Raw genomic sequence first — 27241 nt, 5'->3', positions numbered from 1 at the left:
GGGGCGGCCCGCAGCGGGCTCACCAATCGCTGAGCTCCTAACAACGGCGGTTTCCGCCTCCCACAGCCCCACGGAAAGAGCTGCGCTTCCATAGGTCTTGCGGAGGCCTCTTCCGGCCGGGGGCGGGCCCCGCGCTGTGGCGGGAAACGGCTTCCCTGGCACCTCTTCGGGGACACTGAGGGGCGCGAATGACGTCCTGACCCCGGGGTCGCCCAGCGCCACCATGGACGCGGCCGAGGTGGAATTTCTGGCCGAGAAGGAGCTGGTGACCATTATCCCTAACTTCAGCCTGGACAAGATCTACCTCATTGGGGTAAGGGCTGACGGGCAGTGGTCGGGGCGCCGGGCCGGGACGGCCGGGCTGATAGGACCCCAGAGGCGACCTGGCTCTGGACGTCGGGCTGGGAGGGGGCACAGCCCTGTAGAGAGGCCAGGGCGGGAAGAGACGGCAGGGGGTACGAACTCTGCCTGCCCCCTGCTTCTGGGCTCTGTGGCCTCGCTCATCCGGTTCCCGTTTATCAGACATCGATTTTGCATTTTAAATTAGGGAGTCCCCAGGGCGCCTGAGGACGAGGGACTCCGTGCCCCCCGCTCCCGAGGACACCGAAGTTCTGATTGATAGATGTGTCCTGGGAATTGGAGGTCGGAGGTAGAAAGAGCCCTGGTGGCGCTTAACTGGGCTGTTAATCGAAAAGTCGGCGGTTCAAACCTACCAGCTGCTCCATGGAAGAAAGGCCTGACGACCTTCTCCTGTAAAGATTACAGCCTAGGAAACTCTATGGGGCAGTTCTACACTGTCACATGGGGTCGCTCTGAGCCGCCATCGACTCCAGGCTACTAATAACAACAGAGATAGAATGGGAAGGAGAGAATTCGCCTGTGTTGAATGCCCACATCCTGCAGAGAGTTACACTAAGTGCTTCACAGGTGAAAGCAGGTGGATGATGTATCCAGCCTGTTTAGGAAACCCAGGGCTCAGGTGATAGCATTTGCCTCACTCCCAGTAAAAGACAGCAGGTGGGGTCAAGAATACTCTTAAACAGGGGGACCCCAGGTGTTTCAAAGGTGCTTAAAGGTGGATGGGAAGGTACCTTATTGTGGGTCTGCAATGACAGTTGGATTTTTATTATTGAGACCTCAGTTTCTACAGTGTCTTTACTCTTATTTGATAGCAATGAGGTGCAGTTGTGCTTTTTGTTCTTGTTCATCTTCCGGTGCTTGTTTTACCTTTGGCAGGGAGACCTGGGGCCTTTTAACCCTGGTTTACCAGTGGAAGTGCCTCTGTGGTTGGCAATTAACCTGAAACAAAGACAGAAATGTCGGTTGATACCTCCTGAATGGATGGATGTAGGTAAGCAGACTGTAGACACACAAGTGTGGGTGGGGTCGGATTTGGGGTGACACCCTCCTGATGGGTGGAGGTGTAGGGGCTCCCTCCTTCTTGGTTTTGCTCCATTATCCACTGATCAGCTGAAGTTAATAACTCCAGATTTCATGTCTTAGTAGGCTCTGCTTAACACTGTTAGGAATGTCATGTTTTAGTTTAAGTAAAATTTTGATTTTAGATATATCAGCTACTTTAAAATTTAAATATTACGTGACCTTGAAGAAACACTTGTTTTAATGTTTTATTTTATTTTTGTTGTTGTTGACAATATACACAGCAGAACATACACCAATTCAACAGATTCTACATGTATAATTAAGTGACATTGATTACATTCTTCAAGTTGTCCAACCATCCTCACCCTCCTCTTCTGAGCTGTTCCTTCCCGACTGACATAAACTCATTGCCCCCTAAGGTTCGTATTTAATCTTCCGAGTTGCTGTTGTCAATTTGATCCCATGTATAGATCTTAAAAGAGCACAGTGCTCAAGGCAGACATTCTTTACTAAACAAAAAAAAAACACACTGTCATCCAGTCGATTGTGATTCACAGCGACCCTATAGGACAGAGTAGAACTGCCCCACAGGGTTTCCTAGGCTCTAATTTTTTTTAATCTTTAGGAGAACAGATTGTCAAGTCTTTGCTCCCGTGGAGCCACTGGATCGGTTCAAACTGCCAACCTTTTGGTTAGCAGCCAAGTGTGCTGTAACCACTGTACCACCCATGCTCCTTAGTCTTTACTAGTTGAGCTAAACTATTTTTTGGTTTTAAGAAGACTCAGGGATATTTTTGGTTTAAGTTTTAAAGATTATCTCAGGGCAGTAGTTTGGGGTTTTTTTTTTTTTTAAGTAAGTAGGTTGTTGTTAGTTGCCATCGAGTCAATTCTGACTCATGGCAGAGTCCCAAAAGGGCTGTGACCTTTTGGAAGCAGATTGCCAGGCCTTTCTCCCGAGGTTCCTCTGGGTGGGTTTGAATCACCAGCCTTTCTTTTAGCAGTCGATTGCTCAACTGTTTGTGCCACCCGGGGACACCTAATAAGTATAGACTAGCACATTCAGGAGCAGAGGCATCAAATTGCTTTATAAAGAATGTGTGAAAGTAATGAGTTGTCCATACAATGAAATATTATTGGGCTGGAAAAAGAAGTGAAATCCTGATGTGTGCCAGAACATACATGAACCTTGAAAATAATATGTTAAGTAAAAGAAGCCAAACACAAGAGGCCACATGTGGAATGATTTCCATTTATATGAAATGTCCAGATGAGGCAAATCCATAGAGACAGAAAGCAGATTAGTGGTTGCCGGGGGGTGCGGTGGAGGTGGGGGAGTGGGATAGAGAAATTGGGGGGGAGGAGTCACGGCTAAAAGGAATGGAGTTTCGTTTTGGGGTGATGAAATGCTCTAAAATTGATTGAGATGATGGTTGCACACCTCTGAATATACTAGAAAACATTGACCTATACACTATTTTTGTTGTTAGTTGCTGTTGAGCTGATTCTGAGTCATGGTGACCCCATGTGTGCACAGTAGAGCTGTGGTTCCTAGGGTTTTCAGTGGCTGGGACCTTTCAGAAGCAGATCTCCAGGCCTGTCTTTTGAGGCATCTCTGCGTGGGTTTGAAGCACCAACCATTTGATTAGTAGCTGAGCACTTAACTGTTTCTGCCACCTAGGGACATGAGTGAATTGCATGCTCTGTGAATTCTATCTCACTAAAGCTTTTAAAAAAGAAAATGATGCATTTAAAAATTCAGATAGGCTTTATCCTGAGCATTTGCAATTTTTTCTCACCTCAAAGATAGGCTCATTATATCAGAGATCTTAATTTGGGGGTGTGTGTAGAGGGCATGGAAACCCTGGTAGCATAGTGGTTAAGAGCTATGGCTGCTAACCAAAAGGTCAGCAGTTCGAATCCACCAGGCGCTTCTTGGAAACTCTACGGGGCAGTTCTGCTCTGTCCTATAGGGTTGCTATGAGTTGGAATCGACTCGACGGCAATGGGTCTGATTTGGGTTTTGGTAGAGGGCATGGAAAACCAACCACCAAACACACTGCCGTTGAGTTGATTCCGACTCATAGCGACCCTTTAGGACAGAGTAGAACTGGCCCATAGAGTTTCCAAGGAGCGCCTGGTGGATTTGAACTGCTGACCCTTTGGTTAGCAGCCGTAGCTCTTAACTACTATGGCACCAGGGTTTTCTGAAGAGGTACAGTGTTGCTCTTTTGTGGTCTGGGAAGGTGATGTTTGAGGCACGACAAGAAGGAACTGAGGGGGAAGAGCAATCTGGGGTGGGGGTTTTGGTGGTAGATTGTTTTTAATGCATTGTAAGGATAGTGGCCCTTACTATGAAATGGGAAGCCATTAGTTTTTAAAAATTGGGGCATAATTTACATACAATAAAATGCACATATCAAAGTGTTCAGTTTGAGTTTTGACAGGTATACCCATCACAATTGTGTACACACATCACCTGAAAAAATATAAAATAAAACCTGTGAAAGCAGGAACATATGTAAGGTAGAGACCTGTCAGAGAAGGAAAACACAAATACTTCCCAGTAATGGAAAGTGATAGAAAAGTGATTAAGACTGCACCCTGTCAAAGGTGGAAAACTTCCTAGACCTGGAAAAACAAGGCAGTCATGTCGAGTTCTGTCTCTCACAGGTTTCACTATAGAACATATCTGTCACCCCTGACTTCTCTCGTGCCTCTCTCGAGTCAGTATACCCTGCCTAAGGGCCACCAGCTTTCTAACTTCTGACCCCATAGATTAGTGGAACCTGGCCTTGGAGTTTAAATGAATGGAATCATCTAGTATGTGATTTCTTGTGTCCTGACTTCTGTGTTTCAATGTAATGTTTTTGAGAGTCGTTCCTGTTGTTGCACACCTCGTTAGGCCGTTCATGTTTGTTGCTGAGTAGTTTCCACTGTGCGTATACCAGTTCGTTTGCCCATTCTCCTCTTGGTGGGCTTTCGAATTGTTTTCAGTTTGGGGTTATTGTAGACTGCTGTGAATATTCCTGTCAGGTCTTTTTGTGGATATATGTCACTTCTCTATTGAGGTAGAATTGCCTGGTCGAGTGGTAGACTAAGCTTAACTTTGTAAGACACTGCCACACAATCTTCCATAGTGGTTGTGCAATTATTATACTCCACCAGAAATGTACTAGAGTTCCCATTGCCCCGAGTCTAGGCGAATGTTTGGTGTTGTCAGTCTTTCTGATTCATTGGAGGATTTGAACAGGAGTGTTTTATAATCTGATTTAGATTTAAAAAATACTGAAAGAATCACTGCTGTGTAAGAAGGCCTCTGTATGTGTGTGTTGTGGGAGATGGGGGGAAGAGGTTGGGGTTTGGTTAGGGAGTTATCCAGGAAGGAGCCAAGAGCATCTTGGACCAGTTGGTGGAGGTGGGCAGAAATGGTTAGGGTCTAGGTGTATTTTGAAAGAAGACTCAGCTGGCATTGCTGAAGGATTGGCCATGGGGATGAGAGGAGCATTAAGGATAATCACCAAGGTTGTTGGCCTGAGCTACAGAAAGAAATGGAATCTCTGTTTGCTGTGACGGGGAAGACAGCAGGAGCAGATGGTGGGCTGGAGTGGAAATCAGAGTTGGGGTTTGAACAACTATCCAAGTGGGAGTAATGTAGGCAGTGGGACATTTGAGTCAGGAGTTGTTCAGGGCAGAGAGCTGAGCTGGGGATGTAAATTTGGAAGTCATTATTGTGAGCACATAGATGGTATTGAAAGACCTGAGGAAGGATGAGGTCACCTGAGATGTGAGTTTAGTAGGGAGATAGGGAGAAGGCGTCTGGGAACTGAGCTCTGCACTGCAGTGAGAGGTCAGGAAGGCAGGAGGAATTGGCAAGGGACGGAGAGGGAGCAGCTGGTGAGGTCAGAGAGAACCAGAGAGAGCATGTGTTCCAGACGAGAGTGATGCATACACTCCAAGTAGGAGGACGACGAGTTGTCCAGTGCAGAGACTGAGAGCTGGCCACTGGGTGGGGTGGCGTGGAGGTCACTGGCCTGGAGAGCTGTTTAAGAGGGTCAGGATAAATATGATCTGAGTGGTTCGAGAGCTAATGGAGGAGACAATGCTTGGTGTTGATGTACAGGGCATGAGAATGGATTGTAGCTGGAAAGGATTGGTGCTGAGAGAGGGTTTTCTAAGATGGGAGCTACGGCTGCATGGTGGATAGAATGATGGAATATGGGGGAAATGGCTGTTCAGGAGGAGGACATGTTGCTGGGGTCCTGCTCCTGTGTAGGTGAGAGAGGAGGGGTCAGTGCACCCCAGAAGGCTGGTTGTAGAGCTGTGGGAGCTGGACATGCTCATTGACTGTTCTTTTCTCATGAAATAGGGAGCAAGACATCAGTAAAAAGTGGGGCAGTGGGGTGGGGAGAGCAGGCGTGAAATGATCGGGTAGGAGAGGGAAGTGAGATAGTGAGTAGAGCATGGAGCCTAATAGGGATTGCAGGATAGCACCAAGGGCCCTGGAGGCTGGCGGTCAGTGATGCACAGCGAGACAGTAGCCCAGAGTTGGGGTTGGGATTTTCTCTGGCCAGTAGGACAGAGAGGGGAGCCAGGGAGCTGAGGGTATATGCAAGATGGTGACAATGATGGATAGAGTTGGACTCTGCTGTTCCATGCCAGATGCTGGGCTTTAAGCCAGCATGTTGTGTTATACTGCCCCAGACAGGACTGTCTGTAAACTGTAGGGAAGGGGTCTTGCTGTCTTCTGAACAAGGCTTAGTATAAATAAATGAATTTTCTAGTCACTGGTTACTTTCATCACTTCTTGCATGACAGGTAAAACACTTCACTCCTTCCCTAGGAAAAGAACTTCTGGCTCTGACATACTCTTTTCAGCAATTTATTCTGCAGGCCAAAGCAACAACAACAATTTACCTTCTCTGAGAGAAATTTTCAAGGAAATAGACCTCGACCATCTAGTTAATCATGCTAGTGTTATTCCAAAAAGGTTTTATTTCCCGTGAATTTATTAGTTGATCAAATGGGTAATACACGTACTTGTTAACTTGGGAGGGTTTAAACAATATTTTGGCTGTAGTGATGGTAAAATGTGTTCACTTCTAAATTTCAGAGAAGTTGGAGAAGATGAGGGATCATGAGCGGAAGGAGGAAACTTTTACCCCGATGCCTAGCCCTTACTACATGGAACTCACCAAACTCCTGTTAAATCAGTAAGTGCCTCTTGGCTCTTAGGACTCACAGGTGAGAATGAACTCGGGACTTTCCGCCTTGCCCCTTGCTCCTTGTTGACGCAAGGGGCATCCACTGACTTCAGGCTCCAGCAGTCCCGAGTCGTTGTCTTTGCTCCCTCTCATTTTCCTTGTCCTTTCCCCGACCCAGTAAATCCCTTGGCTCTTCACATTCTAACTGCTGTCACCTGACACCGGGCCCCAGAGTGAGCCACTGTTGCCACCTCCGGTAGTAGCCTTTTTTTTAAATTCTCTGTTTTATTTCCTACACTGCTGTCCCTTTTTCTTTTGTAGGTTTGTGTTCTGTGCCTCTCATAGGAAAGGCCAGAGGGCCAGGTTGGCCTCTGACCTTTAGCAAAAAGGAAAGCCCACTGGTGGCAACAACACACTATTGTACAGTCTCTTTACTTGTTTGCATCTAATGCCATCTCTGGTTCAGCTCCTATTTCATCCTAGTTACAGCTAGAGTAGCCCTGCTGACAGTGCTCAGAGGCTTTCCCTTGACCTGGTGCTGTAAGTCTGGCATAGCCCGACGTCTGCCTCCTTCACCCCCCTCTCACAACCCCTAAATGGGCAGCGACCTTGTCTTGTATGTGGCTCTGTCCCTACACCTAGCATGTGCCTGCGGCTCCTGTGCTTGTTGAATGAATGAACGGACTCTGGAGGGGCAGGCAGGGGTGGACAATTTTGATTGGCACTTAGAATGTACTGTGCAAAATGTCAAGCTGGTGAAGCTCCCTGAGCAGCTGTTCATGTGCTTAAGAGCAGAACTAGGACAAGTTTGGGAGCTCCCTACTGCCTGCTGTCGAGCAGCACGCAGGCTGGGGACCACTGAATGGCACTGGTGAATTTCACGGGGAAATTTGGGTACAGAGCACGCACTTGCCCTTAAGTTGGTGAGAGGCTTTAGCTTATCCATTCACTCCATAAAGCCAGGGTACCAACAGTGTACTAAGCACTCCATGACCTAGATGTTCTCATGGGCTCAAGTTCCATGTGAGCATGTTTACCAGAGTGACAGTGCTCTTCAGAGTGTGTCAGGCCTGGTAGTATCAGTGAAGGGCTCAGAGGTGGCTCCTTTGGAGCCCTGGCTCGGAGGAGGAAAGCTTCTCTAGGTGGGTAAAAGGGGGGCATGGGACTGGTGCCCACAGGTGCTGCAGTGTGGAAGGGCATGGGGGCTTTGGTACGTGAAGAATGTGTGAGGGAGTGCTGGGTGCCGAGGCCTCTCCATCTGCAGGTGACGTTTGAAGCAGGGTGTGTCGCCAGAGGGCCTGCGGGGGCAGTGAGGATGGGCTGGGAAGGAGTGGCTCTGGAGCAGCAGACTAGATCAGAAGTGGTTGCTGTTTTCCAGGCGAGAGGGTACCGGCCTGGTCAGTTTTAGTTGTCAGTGTTTAATATATATCTACTCTCACTTAACTGACTGTCTTGTTATCTGGTATTTCACATTTATGACAATAGTAAAAAATCTGTTTGACTATTTTGCACATTAATTACATACATCTGGCAGTAATGAACACTGAGGTGTGAGGTGAGAGTAATACTTGCTGCGATGGTTAAGGTTATGTGTCAACTTGGCTGGGCCATGATTCTCAGTGGTTTGGCAGTTACGTAATGATATAACTTGGCAGTTATGTAATGTAGTCATCCTCCATTTTGTGATCTATGTGGTCATCCTCCATTTTTACATAATGCTGACTTTTGCATAAAAACCTGGTTTTTGGAACCGCACTGACAGTGCGTATATAATGTACACAGCTTCTAGCACAAACCTTTTTTATAATTCAGCTGGCTAAGGGACCTAATTCTGCCTTTGTTCTGCAGTCCAACTGACAAGGACCTGGTGTCCCTTTGTTCTTTAACCTGCCATGCAGGACTCGGATTAGATTCATAAATAAAACTCACTGGATAAACATCATACTAGATAATGTCTAGCTTATCCCAGAATGCCCAGTGGTGGACAGTGTTTCTGCTTCGTATTAGAGGGATTCTGGTCTATCTTTTCCTCCAGAGGTCAGTTTAAAGCAATCCTCACGAGGAGGCTGAGTGCTTGCCCCTTGCCAACTTTGGCTCAGATTTGTACTCAGAGCTCCGCTCTGGGCAGGTGTGCTCAGTTGGTGCTCACTGGCAGTTTGATCTGTGGAGTGGGTGACATCTGCCCTTCAGGGTGCCTGCAGGAGAGACTTGGTCAGCTCTGAGCTGTCGTTAACCCCCTCCCCCGAATTGTGAGCCCTTGGATTACCGTCAGGGCATAGTGATCTGTTCAACGTTCCATAGACAATGAGCCATCGAAGCCATTACCTCTGAGCCAGCCCGACATGTTCCTTCTTGATGGCGGTTACACGGTGCAGTGCACTTGGTTATCCTGAGCCAGCGGGTATCCAGCATGGAGCTTGTTTTCCAGCATACGGTCTCAGGTAGACAGACAGGAGTCCTTGTACAGCAGCCTGCAGTGGGCCAGCTTGCATGAGGCAAAAGAGCTCTGTGTGGAGGGAGCACGGTGGAGTTTCCTTGGCGCCAAGCTCAACTAACTACCAGAAATCCTTACATTTTAAAATTGAGAACAAAGGAAGACAGATTTTCTGAGTCTAGAACAGCTTGCATCTTTCACCTGAATCCACATAGCATTTCTTAAGCCACTTCTGTTGCTCTGGTTTACTGTTTTATCAGTTTCACCTTTTGCTGCCTTTAGCGCTTCAGACAACATCCCTAAAGCAGACGAGATCCGCACCCTGATCAAGGACACGTGGGACACTCGGATGGCGAAACTCCGGGTCTCTGCTGACAGCTTTGTGAGGCAGCAGGAGGCACACGCCAAGGTAGGAAGCAGTGCTGTCCCCTCCGTGTGGGCCTGCCGTGAGGCGACTGTCACATGCTGGCCTGCCCGCCTGGCTATGCAGCAAGCAGCCTTTTGCTTTTTTTAAGATGTTTATAAGAAACAAATGGCTGTATGTTTTACATCTTTTTTAAAAAAGTCATTGGTTCTTTATTTTTAATGAGTAGTACCTCTTTCTTGTGTTCTAGCTGGACAACCTGACCTCCATGGAGATCAGCACCAGTGGGGCTTTCCTCACTCAGGCGCTCAACTACATGTACAAGCTCCGCACCAGCCTCCAGCCCCTGGACAGCACCCAGTCCCAGGACTTCTAGAGCAAGGCCTCCGATCAGTAAAGGCTGTGTAGCCGGTGGCTGGTGGGCTGCTGGGTGCCATGTGAGTGCTTCCGGAAATGATGGAGAGGTACTCATAGTTCTGGATGTCTAGAAATAGTTCTTAATGTATAAAAATATGCAGAGATGCAGTGGGTTTGCAACGCTGTTAGAAGCTGCAGGGTTGTGGTTTGTCTACCAAACTTGGCTGCCTGGAACATTCTTCAGTCCCACATCTCTCTCTAGAAGCCATCTTTTCTTTCTGGTGGCAGTGGGGGGCGGGGGCGGGGGTGGTAGGGAGCTTTTTTATTTTTGCACACAATGGCCACATGTGGCTGAGCGTGCCATGTCTGTGAGTGGTGCTTTTAAAAGATACACAGATGTTACGGTTTAGGACTTTCTTTTCTCCTGGATCCTGACCTCAGGCTGAATTTAGAATCTACTGAGGTTGCTTACAGAGAAAGCTGGCAGATGGCATGGCTACTGACGTGGAGCTGTATTTGATAAGCTGTGCCCCGACACATAATAAAAATGGATCAACCCAAACCTGACTGGGGGATTTCCATCCTGTGTAACTACCAAGTGAGAGACGGGGACCTCGTGGTTAAGATGACATGATAACCCAGACATAGGTGGGCCTCTGTTCTCTTGGCTACTTCTGTTTGTGGTGTAGTGTGTTGTTTCTTGAGAGGAGATGTTACCGAGCAGGAGAGTGGCACTTAAGACAGTGCTGAGAAGGCAAGGTGGACCTTTTACTTTGCTCTTGATGAATTTAAAGCCTTAGCACTTTGAAACCGCTAGGATCTTCAGAAATGACACTACCTTGACACTGTAGAACCTGGCTGTCAAAGGCAGTGGTGCATGGCCTCAAAGGCTTTGTGCAGAATGTGTGTGTGTGAGCAACCTGGCCTCTGTCCTGTTGTGTTTAAGTCCAAACCTACTGGAAATTACTTGAGCGCTATTTTCTGTTTTAAATTGCTACCTGGACGTCCTTGCAACAAGCAGCTCTTAGTTATTGTCTGAGCCCCCAAAAGTTAGACACTGAAGGATTAGGACATGGTAGACAGGACCCTATGACTGAAGGTGGATGGTTCATTTGTCTTCCTGGGACTAAGAATCTTTTAGATTTAATCTGGGACTCTTCCTTGTGGTCGTGGGAGTCAGCTGTCCTGTGTCTCTTAGCGCATGTCCTTCACCCTTTTCTCATAACTCTGGCTAAGCTATAGGCTCTGTCAGTTGTTCTGAGCTCCCCTGGCTCTCATTTTATTATAATATAAAAAAGATTTTCCTCTTAACAATGATTTAGGAAGATTTTATTTTTTTTTGGATGTTGTCAGAAATTACAGCAATATATTCATAAATACCTAATTACTACATTCAACAAATAATATTACAATACAATGAATTCAAACAAGTACACTTAGAACAGGTTTAATTTCACAGCATCTAAACTGCCCCCAGTGTGGTCGAGGCACATTCCTCCTCCCTCCCAGGTACTGGTTTTACTGGTCTAGCAGGTAAGCACGGGGTACATACAGGGAAACACACCGCTCAGCTCGGTCCTCAGCAGGCCGATGCAGAGGGAGGGAGTGTCTTCAGCACTGGATCAGAGTTTGGGGACAGGCTACTGCAAGGAGGAAGAGTCATAGCTTGGTTGCTGCTAAGTGGCTAATACACACTTCAGAGTACCAGACCCGGCTGTGCTGACTGTCCCCATCTTATGGTGGGTCCTTGTAACTTTTTTTGCCCTTAAATCACACGGGTCAGGGAAGGGGCTGCCTGTTGTGAAGTTCAGCCCAACGTCTGGGGTTGGCAGCATCTCGAGCTACTGGAGGGAAACACCATTCCACCTACACATTTGTGATTTCCGGTATTGTAATTATTTTCTACCGTAGGAGTGGCCTCCTTTTAATACTCTCTGGATTTCCTTAAAGGTATTATAATATTTGAGAGTGCTAAATGCCAATTAAGTGTTATTTCCTTTAAGGTTAGAATGTAGAATAAAAGTGTTGAAACTCCCACCCTGGTCACTTATGTGAGACAATACGTTAGGATCGTGATATTTTAGTTTGTCTCCAGATATATAAAACAAAGAAAAACAGCTTGTTTTCAAATTGTCAGGTTGTGTAGCACCAAGTTTGGGGGAAAGCTTTGTTTTTAGTAATATGATTAAATGTGGAACCAGGTGACGTAGCATTAGAAGATGTCACGAGTTTAGAGGACAAATGGTCTCTTCCAGATAATCTAGGAAGACACTTCCAGACTGAGGTCCTCACGCAAATACTGACACAAACGTTGCGTAATCAGTCTTAGAGCAAATGTGGTATATTTCTGACCTGTCCATGCAAAATAGCTGAACAATGAAAAGCTTCAGAGATTGCATATTTGTCTATTTTTGTTAAACACAAATTGAAAATAGACGTAACTGTGTTCTCATTCTCTAGAATCATCGAATAGTAATCGAGTGTTTTCAGATTGTGAAGCTAATCACTGGAAGGGTACTGTGTGTTAGCGGTGGTGCCCTTTTATTTCCAAGAGCCACTTTCTTGTGTTTTTCTTAGTCTGTGCATGCGGCTTTCCTGGGTTATGTTTCTATTCTGATTGTCAGTATTTCTAGAGCACAAGAATACCGAGAGCATTCCCCAGGTAAGTGGGAGGATGGCGAGGCAGGCTGATAGAGAAGCTCAAAGGCAGGATAAAGATGTGATTTCAGAAGGAGGAAAACGCAGTTATCACTAGTTCATTGACATAGCTGCCCTCGGGGCAAGAGACTTTTCTGGATATGGCCAATCCCTTTATCCCACATGCCGTGAGCTCCCCTTAGATGGTCAAAGGGATGGGGCTGTGCTTTTCTCTGAAGTCATTTTATCTGCTTTCCCCTTTACTCCGGCCAAGGCCATTACCAAAGCTGAGTACCAAAAGCATCCAGACATATCCTGTGATACAGGAGGAGAGCTGAGAGTGAACTGCCAAGATGTGACTCTTACGCCTTCAGACTAGCAACAGCAAGCAGATTTTAAACAGGGAAATTCAGGGATATTTTGCCCTGGTTGTTGGCAGTACCGCTCACTCTAAACACCTGTCCCCACCTGTGGGACACTTTCATCTCTCAATGTCTCTGCAGGGGAGGCAGCCCCAGCACAGCCGTAACGCTCTTCAAGTCAGAGCTGTAGAAAGGAGGGTGCTCGCTGACTGCTGATAATACTGGCGGCACTTTTTGTCTGAGTTTGCTAATAACTGGAAGATTCTTGGCAGACATACAAAGCAAACTGTGTGGGAACAGATAAAGCAACACAATTCCATCTGCCAGCAAGCTGTTCTGCACAGCAGAGGTCTGGGCTGAGGGCTCCACCATGGAGCACAGGGAGTAACCCCCGCAAAGGTCAGACAGCCCTTCACCTGACCCATGACCAAGGGGGCCCTGCCTCTGGGAGGCTCATGCCACCTCCTCTTCCTCCCAGCCAGCCACTGGCCTTGCCCTCGGTTAGATGACACACTGCCTGGATGAGCAACAGCCAGGACAGAATTCTTCCCGCTGCTTCTCCCGGGCACAGTGACCCCTGTTCTACGTTGTGCCTGTCACAGTAAGTTCAAAAGGAGGAGAGGGTCAGCTCAGAAATCGTTCACTCTACTTTAAGCTCTTATGAAGCTTTGCATCTAAAATGAAGCCTCTAAAGTTCCTCCTTTGCACCTGCTCTCAGACTGCTGTGAGACATCTAGAATCAGATCTCAGGAAGCGCTCACCTGCGGAAGGTTAACAAAAGCCTCACATTGTGTGTGCCGCTAGCGCATGCACGCACTCGAGGACTGACATGTTCCCACCACAGGCTATCCCCTTCTCACTTCATAGCGACTCGCTGTCCAAATGCCAGGGGAGGCAGAGAGGGAGTGAGGGAAGGAGGTATGAAGTACGCATGGCTTTCTACATGGTTTCCTGGTGCAAATCAAATTAAAAATGAAGTGATCGCATAGGCGCCAGTGGTAAGCTCTTTTACTTTTCTTCTTTAATTTTAAAAACACTTCAATGTCCTGACCAGCAGCAGTACAAACACTAAAAGCAAGGTTTTTTTTTTCCCTTTTGCCCAGAAAAACAAAAAACAAAACCCCCAAACAGGAAAACAAACAAACAAAAATTTCCCAAACCACATATTAAAAATGGCAGGCCTTTTATAACAATAATTAAAGTAATAAAAACATACAAAACTTTTTTTTAATATATATATACACAGTACAAGGCCGAAGCACCTTTGACTTTTCTTTCAAAATTTACGTTTGTATGAAAACATCACCCACGGCAGCAACAATTTGGTGGGTGTGGCTATATGTAGACATAAAGCTCTGTACATTTCCCCCCGTGGAGTAACAAAAAGGTACCTTCAGTCTGTTGCTTCCCTTTACTTTTAGGGCAGAGCTTTTCCCGTGCACAGCCTCTGGGTGAGTCTGTAAGTACTGTTGATTTGTATGCTCCTAGGATCTCATGCTTGCAAGAAAACTTTGCAGAAAAGTAACTCAAACAAATAAGCCCTTTACTTACGACGCACCCAACCTTCTTTTCAGCTGGAGGAAGCCTCACTCCTGGGAGCGATGCCATCTAGCCCCTCATCACAGCAAGAGCAAACCTAGTTCTTTAGGCAGAGTAACCTAGTGCCACAAGGAACACCATTGCTGTGGCCCGATTACATACACCCAGGGGGCTGTAAGTGGTAAGCTTTTAGTGTTGGTAATGGAGCCTTCATTTTCAGATTAAAAATGATGTGGGGGAAAAAAGAATAAAACCGCCTTTAAGGAAAAAACCTATGGGCTTCCTACATTGGCTGCGTGCTGAATTACAAAGGTGATTCAGTTGCATGGAAGTCAGGTGAGCTCTTTTTTTCTCTGGAGTCTGGAATCCTTTGCTTCATGCATGGCACATTCTCATTAAGCTTCAAACCTCCCAGTGAAAAATATTAAATATTCAAGGTAATAAAATAGATATTTCTATACTATAGGTTCGGCCTAGTGCAAGGGAAACCGTCACCTAGGATATCCCTTAAAGTAACCCCTAGGCCAATGCATCGCAGGCAACGCAAGGCACTTCCGTAAGTGGTCCAGTTCTGCCTGGAGTCGCTCCCTTTCTGAAACAATCTTCTGTTTCTGGCTCCTTAACTCCTGCAGGGAAAGAAAGAGAGAAACGAAGTCAAAACAAACTCATTTCACACTCTAAGGAAATATGAGCGGCATGGATGGACCAGGTGCTGTGCTGACAGATACACCCTCAACACACTGAGTGAAAATGCCATCTCCCAGTGGAGTGTGCTGGCAGGAGCCTTTGGAGCAGTTTGGTTTTCTCAGAGTCTTGGATTCTCAAAATACCTGCCCTCTCTTAGAACCACTGTCCATTCACAGCCTCAGCTTGAGCCCAGGGTTCTTAAAAAGTTAGTCCCAATGATGCTATAAAACGTGCTGCTTCCGGAATGGTGGAGACCTGGTTTGAGGCCTGCCCCCTGCACGCTGGAGGAAGCCTAAGGGGTTTATTTGCTGTTAGCTGGAAAACTTGCTGAGCCCAGCTGAAAGCTGGCATGAGGTACTTTGCCTGAAGAGCTTTCTTTCTCAAAATCTCCTTCCTCCTAGGAGTGGCTGGACATAGGCAGTAAGTAATTCCCCAAAAGGGACATATAAATAGCAGCTTTACCCTTCCAGGGTCAATATTCTACAAATTTAAGACATCTCCCTCCTTAGCTAACTAAACCCTTGAGTCATCAACTGACTCTTATTTTTGACTACAAGTTTTGATTTCTGAAGAGCAGGGTTTCCCCTTCAAAACTTGTACTGAGCTGTGTGCCGGAAGGAAGCAGCCCCGGGATCCGGTGTCGCAGCCGACTTGACTCACCACCATGCTGTGGGAGAGCTGCTCCGCCGTCAGGCTGAGGCTGTAGTGCTGGGCCTCCAGCCGCCGGCACTGTGTCTGCAGCACATGCCGCTCCAGATTTTGCTCTGAAAAGACAAGAGGTGTGATTGCCTCAGCGCACAGCAGAGTCCCACTCTCACCCAGCGGCCTGTCCCTAGTGCAGGCAGCAGTACACCACAGTGCTCCACCTTCACACCGGGCACTGTACAAGGCACCAACTGATTACGTTCAGCCCCTCGGAGTAAGGACAAAGGGTCTGGAATCAAATGGCAACTTAAGGGATTCAAATGAAGTCATTCAGGGTGAACGTATGGCCTTAAAATGCATTCTTTCAAAAAGAAAGATTAAAAATAAGGGATAGGGTTTCAGTTTAAGCTGCTGGATAAAGGCCAGAGTAAACTTAGAGAAGGGAAAAAAAGTGAAAACATGAGGGAGGTAGGAGTTCAGTAAAACCATAACCCCACCAAGAAAAAAGGGCAAAGGCACAGGAGCAGTAAGTATTAGGGATAAAAGAGGCCATAGCCGCCGGCAGTCGAGAATGGCAAAATCCTAGGAAAAAAACAGGCTACCTGACCAAACGTAGAGAGGCCAGAACCACCTTGATCATGAAGTAAAAGTACAATAAATTGGAGTCTAGTACCACCTATAACTACCAGCTGTCGGTTTGTCGTACTGGGGTAATTTGTATGTTGCTGGAAGCTATGTCACTGGTATTTCAAATACCAGCAAGGTCTCCCAGGTAGACAGGTTTCAGTGGAGCTTCCAGACTAAGACAGACCAGGAAGAGAGGCCTGGTGGTCTACTTTCAAAAATCAGCCAATAGTGCTGGAAGATGAGCCCCCTAGGTTGGAAAGCACTCAAAATGAACAGTGACCTCAACTACGCACTGGAGCACACCAACAGCCACAGTCTGATTATATGATTACTACAGGGAGTAAGAGAATCCATACATAAACCACTGGAACACAGAGAGTTCAGCAAGGTTGGTGGATATAAGATCAACATATAGGAAAAAGCATTTCTGTAATAAAAAAATACAACCAATTAAAAAATGTAATGGAGAAAAAGATCACAGTCACAAAAAAACTAAGCGAAACCTAAATCTAATAAAACTTACGGAAAAAACCAGCAAAAATGATTTAATAGTTTTATGACATCAGCAATAAGAACATCAAATCTGTAAGTTTGTTGCATCTGAAAAGTCTCGGTGAAACTTAAAAGGTGGTCTCAGAATTCCTGTGGGAAACCCAGGGCCAAGGCTGACGAGGACAGGGTAGCAGGGCACAGAAGCTGCCCCAAGACCATCCTCAGCACATGTGAAGGTGCTGCATCAGAGTGAACCCCAGGGGAAGGCGACCCCTCCAGAAACCACCAGGATGAAGGGTTATCTGTGCGGGGAAAATGAAAATTAGCTCTCTACCTTACTCTACACACTGAATGCTATGCGTAACAAGAAAAGCAGAACTTGAAGGAAATACTGGATGACCTTGGGCTAGGGAAGAATTTTCCAAACAGGGCACCAAAAACCACAAACCCGTAGAAGATGGATGTGTGTCCATTAAAGACCAACGCATGGTTTGCCTTTCACCTGGGGAAGACTGAACCTCTGCCAAGAATAAAGTATTCAGGTTTTGACAAGGGCCTGCCTCCCCTGGCAAAGTGCTGGCTCAGTGCTGAGCAAGGGAGTCACTGGCCTTGCTGGGATTCTCGGAGTCATGGCACATAGGCTCAGGCAGCAGCCAGGCCGACTCTGGTGGGGGCTTAGCTCATTCTCCAAGACCCTGTGCTTACACCAGGTAGGGCTCAGGGCTGGCTGAATTAGGATGGGGAGCAGGGGTCATGGCACTTACATCCCCGTGAGAATAGCCTCTGGTTTCCTCTGTGACAAGGAAGCCTGGCCAGTTGCAAGCCTGGGGACAGCTCTTGAACTAGGCTGAACATCTCTGAACAAAGCTGCGTCTCATTTGGACAAAACCTTCTGGTGTTTGTTATCTGGCTGTTCGGGACATCTAGGCTCTGGTACTGTCAGTTTGAAACAGTTCCCAAGGTTGGCAACAAAATCCTACATTAATTGGTCTATTAAGCTTTCTTTCATTTTCCACCTCCCTGCCCCCATTTTTACCTTCTATGTGTTCCTGGTAGGCTTCAAAAATGGCCTCAATCCCTTGCCACTTCCGCTTGGGGCCTTCCTCGTCCTCCTCTTCTCCATCTTCCTCGTCGTCATCGTCCTCTGCGTCCTGGTCCATCTCCTGGGCGATGGGGCCCTTCCTCCCTGGCGGGGGCTCCTGCTGGCCGTTGTGCTGGGGCCGGGGGAGCCGGCTGGAGGACTGCAGCTCAGGAATGTTGTAGTGGACAGACGTGTCCACCTTGTGGTTCTGCTCTGCCGACAGCACAGCCGTGTGCCCTATGGGAAGGGGGGAACCAGGCTCAGTCCTTGGTGCCTGCAGGAGAGAATGGGCTTGCCCTGTCCCTTGGTGACAAGTTCCTGTGGCTGCAGGTCTCCGGCAGGCCAGCCCTGTGCAGTATCCTCACAGACATAGACGCCCAGCAAGTCTGGGGTGTTGAGTCGGCACACCTATACTCCAATCATAACACTGTATCATAACATGTGCAGTGTGGCACACAGGTATTCAGGTGTTTTCCTTCCACCAGGTGTTGGCTCGGGCAGTGACCTGCGTGAACAGGTCTGCCCATAAAGACAGAGGGTCTGCCTATCTCAGCTGCAGCCCCATGGCAGACCAGAAAGCTGCTGCCCTCACACAGTGGGTACAGTTCAAACAGGCAGGGCAGGGACGACCCAGCCTTTTCTATCTTTAAACTCCTGACCAAATGGTCAAGGATGATGTTAGGAAACAGATGAAGTAGAAAAGGTAAGACAAGTTGACAAAGCCTCTAAGGAGCCTCGGGGAGATGGTGTTGGCAAGCAGCACGACCAAGTACCCCTGAGTTTCTACAAGGATCTCAATGCCACTGTAGCTTCTCCTTTAGAGACCACGGGAAGGAAAACGCTCCATCCTTAGGAGGAGAGACCGTTTCCATCTGTTCAAAATGTTTCTATTGCATTCTTCCAAGTACATTCATGACAAAAACCCTAGAATGCACCCCCTCCCCATTTTTTTTTAAATCACTGTCATACGTATATTTAAAAAAATGCTTTTTACGCCTTCTAGTAATAAAAGGAGCCCTGGTGGTGCAGTGGTTAAGAGCTTGGCTGCTCACCAAAGTCTGCTCCTTAGAAATCCCATGGGGCAGTTCTACTATGTCCTATAGGGTTGCTATGAGTTGGAATTAACTTGATGGCAACAGGTTTGGCTTGGTTTTAGTAATAAACTTAAAAATGGTTTTGGCAAAACTAAATTATTTCTTCTGGCGATTAGAGTGCACAGAAATTTACCATGCTCAATAGTTATTCAACTGTTAAGGATTCTTTTCTAATCAACCTTAGCTTTTGACTCAGTGGGAATAAAACAACACTTCCCACCTGAGTCTCTGAGGGGATGATCACAGAGGCTCTGGCGGGAGCTGACTGATCTGTGACCAGAGTGCACGTGTGGTCCACCCTGTGGGGGTGCTGGGAAAGTACCACCCACAGAGCGCATGGTGGTCTATGCAGCAAGGCCTCACTTTGTGGCCTTACTAAAACCAGGTGGTTCTACTCATGCAGATGGCTTTTTTGCCAAATGTTCTGGGGTCCGCAGACAGCATTGCTATCACCTGGGAGCTGTTAGACCCTCAGGCTCCACCAAACCTACCAGTCAGGGCTTCCTCTATAGTGACTCATCTATATAACTGGAGCATACGGGGGCCTGAGAAGCCTTGTGATGGGCACCCGGAGGTGCAGCCACAGTCATGGGATGGCTGGCGCTCTAGAGTGTGTGGCAGCAGGGCTGAGCCAGGAGTAGCAAGTTACCTTTGTGTTTCTGCAAGGCCTTCTGGGTGGACTGCAGCACCGACTCATGGAACTGGTGCGCGAACTCCTCAGCTAGGAAGGGCTCCCAGGGCTTGCTCTTGCCGTTAATGCTGTGCGAAAGTGGCACGGGTATGTCCTTGGGTGCGGGGCCCCGGATGCAGTGCAGCAGGCTCAGGCCCTTCTTGCCCCCAGGCACCTCGCCCAGTCTGGTTTTCTCGCCGCAGGCAGGAGCTGGCTCCTGGGACCGGAGTGGTTCAGGTCTCACAGGCTCCACGGCCTTCGGGACGTCAGACAGGGATGCAGCAATGCTGCCAGGCTTGTCTGTGTCCAGGGAGGTCTGCTGCGTGGCTGGTTCTTTTAGAGACAGAAAGTGAGGGAAAAGGTTAAGAACTGCAAGTTCACATGCCAAGTGTCCATCACATGGACACTGACCACCAGAGGAGAGACCTAGTGAAGCCAAAGATTCGGGGGATGGTTAATTACAGGTCAGCGAACATTTTTATGGTCTGAAGACACAGCATGGTTAGGAACAAGTCCACCCTTGAAAGGCGCCTCAGGAAGGTGTCAAGAAGAAGAGGATCTGAAGGAAGAAGCAAGTTGTTGAGTTCAGGCCACCGCAGAGGTAGGAAGTTAAGAGTCTAACAGAAAGAAGACCCATGAGGAGCGAAGAAGGGTCGAACAACAGACTCCCTGGTCCACTCAGGAAGTGGAGAGGCACAAACGGGGTAAGCATGGTGAGAGATGGCAGAGGCAAGTGCTGGAGAGGTTCGGAAAGGCAAAGACGCAGGGAGAGAGTGCCATGGAGGGAAGACAGGAGAGCAGTGGCCTAGATGGAGGCTTCCAGGCAGAGTGCTGTGGGCTGCTGGGATGGATCACAAGGCCTCCACACCCGGGAAGCTGGGACTCCTAACTCTGAGCCCGAAGGAGAGTCTTCACACTGCAGGAAACCACACATCACGTGAATGGGGTGCAGAGAAACACGGTCTCCAGAAGGCAGGTCCAAGATGAAGACATAGCCACCAGGACCAGAGCCTGGAATGCCACTTGCCCCGGCAGCCCTGCGGGCATCCCGGGGCGGTGGCCAATGGGGCTGTGTCCCGCCCCGCGCCTTACCGCTCAGGGAGGCAGCAGGACTGTCCCTCGGAGCGTGTGTCAGTGCGCCTGCCACTGCGGCCGACAGCGTCTTCTGCTTCATGGCATGGAGCATTTCAACAAGCCTCTCTGTGTCTGTGAGGAAAGCAGCCCGGGATTAACAAGGCCAAGGTGCCACTCTGGGGGAAAGGGGTCAGGTCCCAGCCCGGCTGCGACTAACAGGGCAAGACCGTGAGACCAACAAGAGGCAAGAGCTACCAGGTCTGCAGTCAGGAGGAGCCTTCACTTTAAAGTGAGTCCTGACTCCTCTCAGCCTTCACCGTGCAGTGCTATAGCCGAGTCCCCAAATTGCTGCTGTATAGCTACTACGGCCATGGGCACCTAAGGGCTTCTGAGGACGCATTCTTGTTGAAGAAAGGAGAGTCAGTCCCAGCACAAGGAACGACCAGGGTCAGGAAGTACAGCCACGTGTGTGTACCTTCTCACCCCTCATGACAACCACCCCCTCACTGAGGAGGAAGATACCTGCCGTGCCTGTGTCAGGGCTACCTGTATCCGCATCACCTGTGATGTCCTCCAGAAATCAAGCCAGACAAAAACAAAACTGCCCACGCCTAGAGATTTGCACTGGTGACAAACATGTCACTACTTTAAGGGAGTCTGCGGGTGGAGCCAACAGTTAAGGCACTCAACTGCTAGCTGTAAGGTTGGAGGATTGAGTCCACCTATAGGCACCTCAGAAGAAAGGCCTGGTGATCTATCTCCAAAAACTCAGCCATAGAAAACACTACGGAGCATAGCTCTACTCTGACACACTTGGGGTTACTATGAGTTGAAGTCAACTCCATGGCAACTGGTTTTTACTCCTTAAAGGGAAAGAGAAAATTCCAGCTTACTGGCTAAACATAAAAAGTACTCTTCTACACCCCAATCATGAAACAAAGCCACTAAATGACCCTTCAGCACTCTCTGCTACCTGCTGGTTTTCTTCCAGAGAAGGAAGCAGGTATGAGAGGGGAGCTCATGCAAATGGGTGGTTGAGGGAAAAGGACAGACAGAGAGAAGAGTGGAGTCAAGTTTACCCCTAAGCCAAGGTCCATGGCACAATGTGTGTGGATGCAGGGCCAGTCACCCACTCGGTGTGAGCTGGCTCTGCCTGGGGGCTGCAGGCCACCAGATCACAGGCCCTAAGACTTCCTGCCACAGAACATGGGACACAGTCGCCATGTCAGCAGTGCAGTGAGGGGAAGCCCGCTACCACTCCAGCTTGGAGTGTCCCGAGCCAGAAGGCACTGAACCTCTGCTCAAAGACCTCACCTTCTCAGAAGCGCTGTCTGTCTGACAGCGACAAGAGCGTCGCCCGCCTGTACGAGCATCACAGACAGGACAAGCAGGTCTCTGCTGTGCGTATGGCAACTACAGCATGGGCTCCCGGGATGATTTTGAGGACGCATTCTCACTGACGGCAAAAAAGAGCCAGTCCCAGCAAAAGGAATGACTGAGACCACGCAGAGGCAATGCAGGAAGCACAGCTGTGCCTACACGCGTGGACCAAGAGAACGTGGGCCCAGAGGCAGGCGATGCAGAGAGACAAGAAGGTGGAGACGTGGGCACGGTGGATGGACCATGGGGAGGCTGGAGACATCCCTAGCCGAGCATATCTCAAGAGCCTGCCTGTGCCACCCAGCGACCCCGTGGGGCCCAGGCCTCACCTTTCCTCCTCTCGGCACTGATGTGTGTCAGGTTGAAGATGGTCAGGAACTTCTTCTTCTCCTCAAAGTTGGGGCTGCTGTTCATCTCGTCGGGGCTGTAGCGGGTGGACAGCACCAGGCGCGGGGAGGGGGTCTGCCGCTTGCTCTGGACTGTTGGGGGCGACGGGCTCCTCTCCCGCAGCATCCGCCGCCGTTTCCGCCGCTTCTGCGTCAGCAGCTCCTCCTTCTGCTGTTGGGTGGTCAAGCCAAAAAGTTGCAAAAACTCTAGCTTCTAGATTGGGAGAGAGCACAAGTCAGTGTGAATGCAGGCGCCTGCCCCCGCCCCTGTCCTACCCATGAGCACCATGGGGACGCAGACCTCAGAGGATGTGTCCAGCTTCAGGGGCGGCTGCTCGGCGACGCAGCGGAGGTGGGCCCTGACCTCCTCCTCGTCGCTCTCGTCGTAGGAGTCATCCAGGTCGTAGTAGTACCCTGGTAGCGGAAATGGGTTTGCTCAGGCTGGGAGCATCAGTTCTCCAGTGCCCCTGCTGGAGGTGCATGTGAGTGGGACTCCCCTGAGACATGGGAGCACCCACCCCACCAGGCAGACATCTGCACTGGTCCCAGTAGTCCTGGGCTTCCCAGGGGTGGCAGGCAGGGACGGAGGCCAGTCATCACCTGTGCATACTCCCTCCTGAGGAGCCGCTGGGTCCCCACCCAGGGCAGGCCAGGCTTATACTGGTCCCATCCTCCCAAAGACACAAAGCAGGCCCACCCCCCCACAAAGGACAGCAGTGGAGTCCCTCTTCAAGGCCCCCAACTCAGCCTAGACCCACAACCTGGGGCTCAGCCTCCAGCTTCTGGGCTGTACTCAGCACTCGATCAGGCCCTAGAGCCTTGAGACCAGCCAGAGCAAAGACCACTGATCTGAGGCCTTGACTCTCCCCCCAGCCCCAGTCTCTGCTAGGGGTCTACACCCTCCTCTCTCTGCCCTCATCCAGGGAAACCCAAGGAGCTGCTGGTTGCATCAGAATGGAAAGAGTGCCTGGCCCCGTCCTGGGCAATGCCTGCTGTTGCCCCCCTCGGCCTGCAGTTTATGGCAGCCCTGTCACACTATCCGATTAATACTTAAAGCCATCTTATTAGCCTGTGCTCATCACTTATTAATCGGGCATGTCTGTAGGAGCGTCTTCACAAACAGCTTTGATTTGGCTTTTTGGGTCAGCGTGTATGGCAGCAGGGGCCACAGGCAGTCTGCCCAACCCAGATGTCAGGTAGTGAATTCACTACCTGGGGCTTGCTGACTACCTGGCGCCAGAGGCAGGGAGCCTGGTACCCGCCCGGCCTCTGCCCTGCTCACCCCCACCCCTGAGGAAAGCACTCGGGGCAGGCACTGACCTTTCTCCTGGGCCTCGCGCCGCTTGCGCTCCTCCAGGTCCAGCTTGCTCACCAGCCTGCGGCGCTGCTGCAGGAACTCGTCATAGATGTAGGCTGGGTCGGGGCCTCGCTGTGCTGGGGGCCGCCCGCCCAGCTCCCCAAAGGGGGCAGCCTGGCTGAGGGAGGCCCGCTGCTGGCCCAGGAGGATCTGGGTAGACTTCTCGAGCTCGGCAAGGAAGGGCCCAGGCCCGTGCGGGAAGGCCGGGTGTTCCAGGCTCCCTGCCTCCCGTGGCGGCGGCTGGAACTTGTCCAGGGAGGCAGCCTCTCGCTTCCGGGGCCCCTCCTCAGCCTTCTCCGGGCAGTAGACTCGCTCTACCTTCACCAGCGGCACGGCAGCCTGGCGGCTGGGCTCCAATGAGCCTGGGTGGCTGTGCAGAGGGTGGCTATCAGGGGCTCGCCGGGGCTCCAGAGTGTTGTCCATCAGGGACACGGGGTTCCAGAGGGCTGTGGGCACTGTGTGGTGCTGAGGCTTGGGCGAGATGAGGGGTGGGGGCCCACCAAAGTGCTGCGAGGGGTCTCGGCTGCCTGGCTCATGACGGTTTGGCCCGGGCCTGGAAGTGAACATACGATGCCATCAGACTCGCCTGAGGGCCCCACCTGGAAGGGGAGGCCAGAGAGCCAGAACTGCAAGGGGATGGAGATGCCTTCTCTAAGCCCCTCGACTGAAGCGCAGGGACGATGACGCAGCTGGGCTCCATCTGACACCGAGTTACACACCCCTCTGTTTCCTCTTCAAACATGTGAGGCACGTGTCTAAAGACCCACTTTTCAGAGAGATGCAGAGGCTCAGTGGAGGGTCATGGCCTGTCCTAGCTGCCTAGGTATGATCTGACCCAACCTCCTGTTCTATTTCTCCATCACGCCCTTACCATGCTCACTCTACTCTGCCTTCCAAACCTCTCCGGGGTCTCCTAAGGACAGACCCTCACCGTAGCCCACAGCAGAGTATGTGGCTCATGTGGAAGACAGGGTCTGCGTGGCACCCACCTCTAGATGTACCAAGTGATTGGCAAATAATGGGGGTGGGCCAGCCTCCTTAAAGGTGCTACTAGTCCCCACCCCCTTTTCCTTTCAGGAGAGCAACAAGAGAGCAAGGCTGCCGTTGCTGACCCCCAGTGGCCCTGGCCAGATCAGCAGTGCCCCAGAGGCTCCTCGCTGTAGCCCAGCTTCCAGTGTTCCAGGCAGCAAACAGCTGGGTCCACACAGAAGACAGTCCAAGGAAAGAACCCTCTTGCACCAGGAACCACCCCACTCCACAGCAAGTTTGCCCAACATCGTACTAATGGCTTGTTCCCTCAGTGCACCTAAAATAAGCCCCAACTCACAAAAGACTGTTTGGGTTACTGTTTTCCCAAAGTTTATTTTTAAGGAGCACGCACGTACATTTGGCCCAAGTAGTCTGGGGCAAGGCCTGAGGGACAGAGGGGCAGAGGCTACAGGCAGCGGCCAGGCCCCAGGGCCCTCTCCCCACCTGGCCGGGGAGCATCGTTTGACCACAGGCCACAAAGCTGAGAAACCCAATGCCCATTGCACCTCAGGGTCAGCAGAGTACAAAAGGGGACCATATCAAGAAAATGTTGGTTCTTAAGTAAACAGCAAAGGAATAAAACCTGTTAGCAGAATAAATATTTCATGCACCGGAGCTGAGCGTTCAGTGGTTTTCTAGCTCAGAGCACAAGGACCGCCTGTCGTAATGCGGAGTTCATGTTCCCGTGATGAGTACTGGAGCTCCAGCAGACACCTTGCCTCCTGGTAGCACCTGGCCCGCTGAGGCTGTGCAGGTTACAGGCAGAGGAGGGCACCCGCCAAGGACCAGTCTCTGCTTCCCTGGGTGAGGACTCTGAAGGGCAGGGGTAGCCTCACCCAGCAGACTGGACTAAACCCAGACAGAAGCTAAGCTACTCCCGTCGCGACTCCCAGACCACTGGCAGTCAGGGCAGCTGCCTGGAGGGGCTAGGTGCCGCCCCCCAGCACAGACCTGTGAGAACACGGGAGGAGAGGAGGGACCCACACACGAGGACTTTGTGAACCAGAGTGCCTAGTATTTGCTGTCCTGGGTAGCACCACTGGGCATTGAGTGGGAAAGGAGCTTAGGAACCTTTCTGCTTGTCCCTGGTGTGCAAAGATGGGGAAACTGAGGCCCAGAGAGGGGTTGTGGTCCCTGAGTCCCCAGCCAGCCCCCCTGCTGTGGGTCTTAGGCCACCCTATTCACAGGAGGCCTGGAGGAGTGGGTAAGCCCCAGGCCAGAGCTGCCCGGGCTGCTGTTCTTGGCCCAAGGCAGCCAAGAGCTTCAAGATGGAAAAGAGGGCCTCCCAGGGAGTCTTTTATCACGGGGTTTGAGAAATGGGTATATTTTCGTTATAAAAACAATAAAGCTAACTTTTTATTTCAATAAGAACAAAAGGAAGCCCTGCTGCCATTAAAAATTTAAAAAGTCCAGGCTGCGAAGCCTGGGAAGGACAGATACCGATCGGAACAGAAAGCTCCTTCCTCATGTTCTTTGGGCAGCCCACTGGGGCCTGGGCTTAGCTGCCTCGTTTCCCTCTCAGAGTCTCAGCTTCCTCATCAGCAAAGCGGGGTTATAACAAGAAGGCGAAAAGAAGTGACTCAGGCAAGAACACAGCAGGACACTAGGCAAACAGCAGGTGCTCAGTAGATGCTGCCAGCACTCGACGCCCACATCCAGCCTCACCTGGTGCTCTCAGGCCGGTGCTCTACCTCCGCTGGCATCGGGGGGCGGCCCATGTCCAGGTGCTGCTCCAGCACCTGCTGCCGGAACTCTGACACCTGCGACTGCCGGTCCTCCTTCTCCTGCCGTAGCCGCCGCTGTCGCGCCAGCCACTTCTCCTCCTCGTTGGTGCGCTGAATGAGCAGTGCTGCGGCTGCGCTGCTGCCGGGCAGTGCCTGGAAGACGCCGTGGCTGGAGATGAGGCCGGGCACGCCGGGGTGTGGGGCAGGCGTCGGGTGCAAGGGATGTGGCACGGGCTTGGGCGCCTGCAGGCCGGCCTCCTTGAGCTTCTCTGTGGGGGAAAACACCATCACCCAACGCACGAGGCCCAGTGCCTGCCCCTGTCAACCACCCAGAGCAGCAAGTGCGCTGCAGGAGGGTCTTCCCCTGGCCAGGACCGGACCCTTAGCAAAGGGCCTATGGACATGTTCAGGAAGCACGTCCTGCCTAGCCAAGGGCCTCGGGCCCACCAAGAGCCAGAGCCAGCTCGCACTGCTTACATGAGCAGACGGAAACTCTCAGGAATTGTGTAAGCTGGCCGCTAAACACAACCATTGCTGAAAGTTAAGGATGTACGATGAAGTAAATTACGTCAAAAACAAACCTCAAAGCTTGTCACTCCCAATTTTTTCACCACATATTGTTCTCTGCTCTCAAGGGGCACTACTTGTGCACCGGTGTGGTATACACTATGGTGACCCACACTCACCTCGACTGTTTAGTGATGCCGGCCCTGGCAGG

At 50.3% G+C, this 27241-nt stretch overlaps 2 protein-coding genes across 7 annotated transcripts in view; one reads left to right on the top strand and one right to left on the bottom strand.

Moving 5' to 3' along the window:
* Positions 1-69: 69 nt before the first annotated feature.
* On the top strand, positions 70-26465 carry GINS2 (GINS complex subunit 2). 2 transcript variants are annotated; one of them, XR_007514679.1, is made up of 6 exons: positions 70-313; positions 1237-1351; positions 6494-6593; positions 9301-9427; positions 9633-9819; positions 24848-26465. XR_007514679.1 is itself a non-coding variant. In XM_049864414.1 (5 exons), exons 1-5 carry the CDS (start codon positions 224-226, stop codon positions 9756-9758), a joined length of 558 nt encoding a protein of 185 aa, XP_049720371.1. In that variant the 5' UTR covers positions 71-223; the 3' UTR covers positions 9759-10970. The 2 variants fall into 2 exon arrangements, 1 of the variants encoding a protein (XP_049720371.1); XM_049864414.1 differs by lacking the exon at positions 24848-26465 and having other exon boundaries at positions 71-313; positions 9633-10970.
* Positions 11093-27241, bottom strand: part of GSE1 (Gse1 coiled-coil protein) — a 446848-nt gene continuing 430699 nt past the window's right edge. For 4 of the 5 annotated variants that reach the window (XM_049864408.1, XM_049864409.1, XM_049864412.1 and 1 more), the window contains 9 exons: positions 26465-26792; positions 23734-24323; positions 22715-22827; positions 22357-22627; positions 20666-20779; positions 19553-19906; positions 17765-18046; positions 15625-15728; positions 11094-14903 (listed from right to left, as the gene is read on the bottom strand). In XM_049864408.1, coding sequence (XP_049720365.1) covers positions 14769-14903; positions 15625-15728; positions 17765-18046; positions 19553-19906; positions 20666-20779; positions 22357-22627; positions 22715-22827; positions 23734-24323; positions 26465-26792 — 2291 coding nt within the window. In that variant the 3' untranslated portion in view covers positions 11094-14768. Of the gene's footprint in view, positions 14904-15624; positions 15729-17764; positions 18047-19552; positions 19907-20665; positions 20780-22356; positions 22628-22714; positions 22828-23733; positions 24324-26464; positions 26793-27241 lie in introns of all 5 variants that reach the window. The other variant, XM_049864410.1, reaches the window with a different exon arrangement.

This window comes from Elephas maximus, chromosome 21, assembly GCF_024166365.1.
Source record: "Elephas maximus indicus isolate mEleMax1 chromosome 21, mEleMax1 primary haplotype, whole genome shotgun sequence".
NCBI lineage: Eukaryota > Metazoa > Chordata > Mammalia > Proboscidea > Elephantidae > Elephas > Elephas maximus.
The sequence above is the reverse complement of the archived record's forward strand: the minus strand, read 5'-3'. Positions and strand labels throughout refer to the sequence as shown.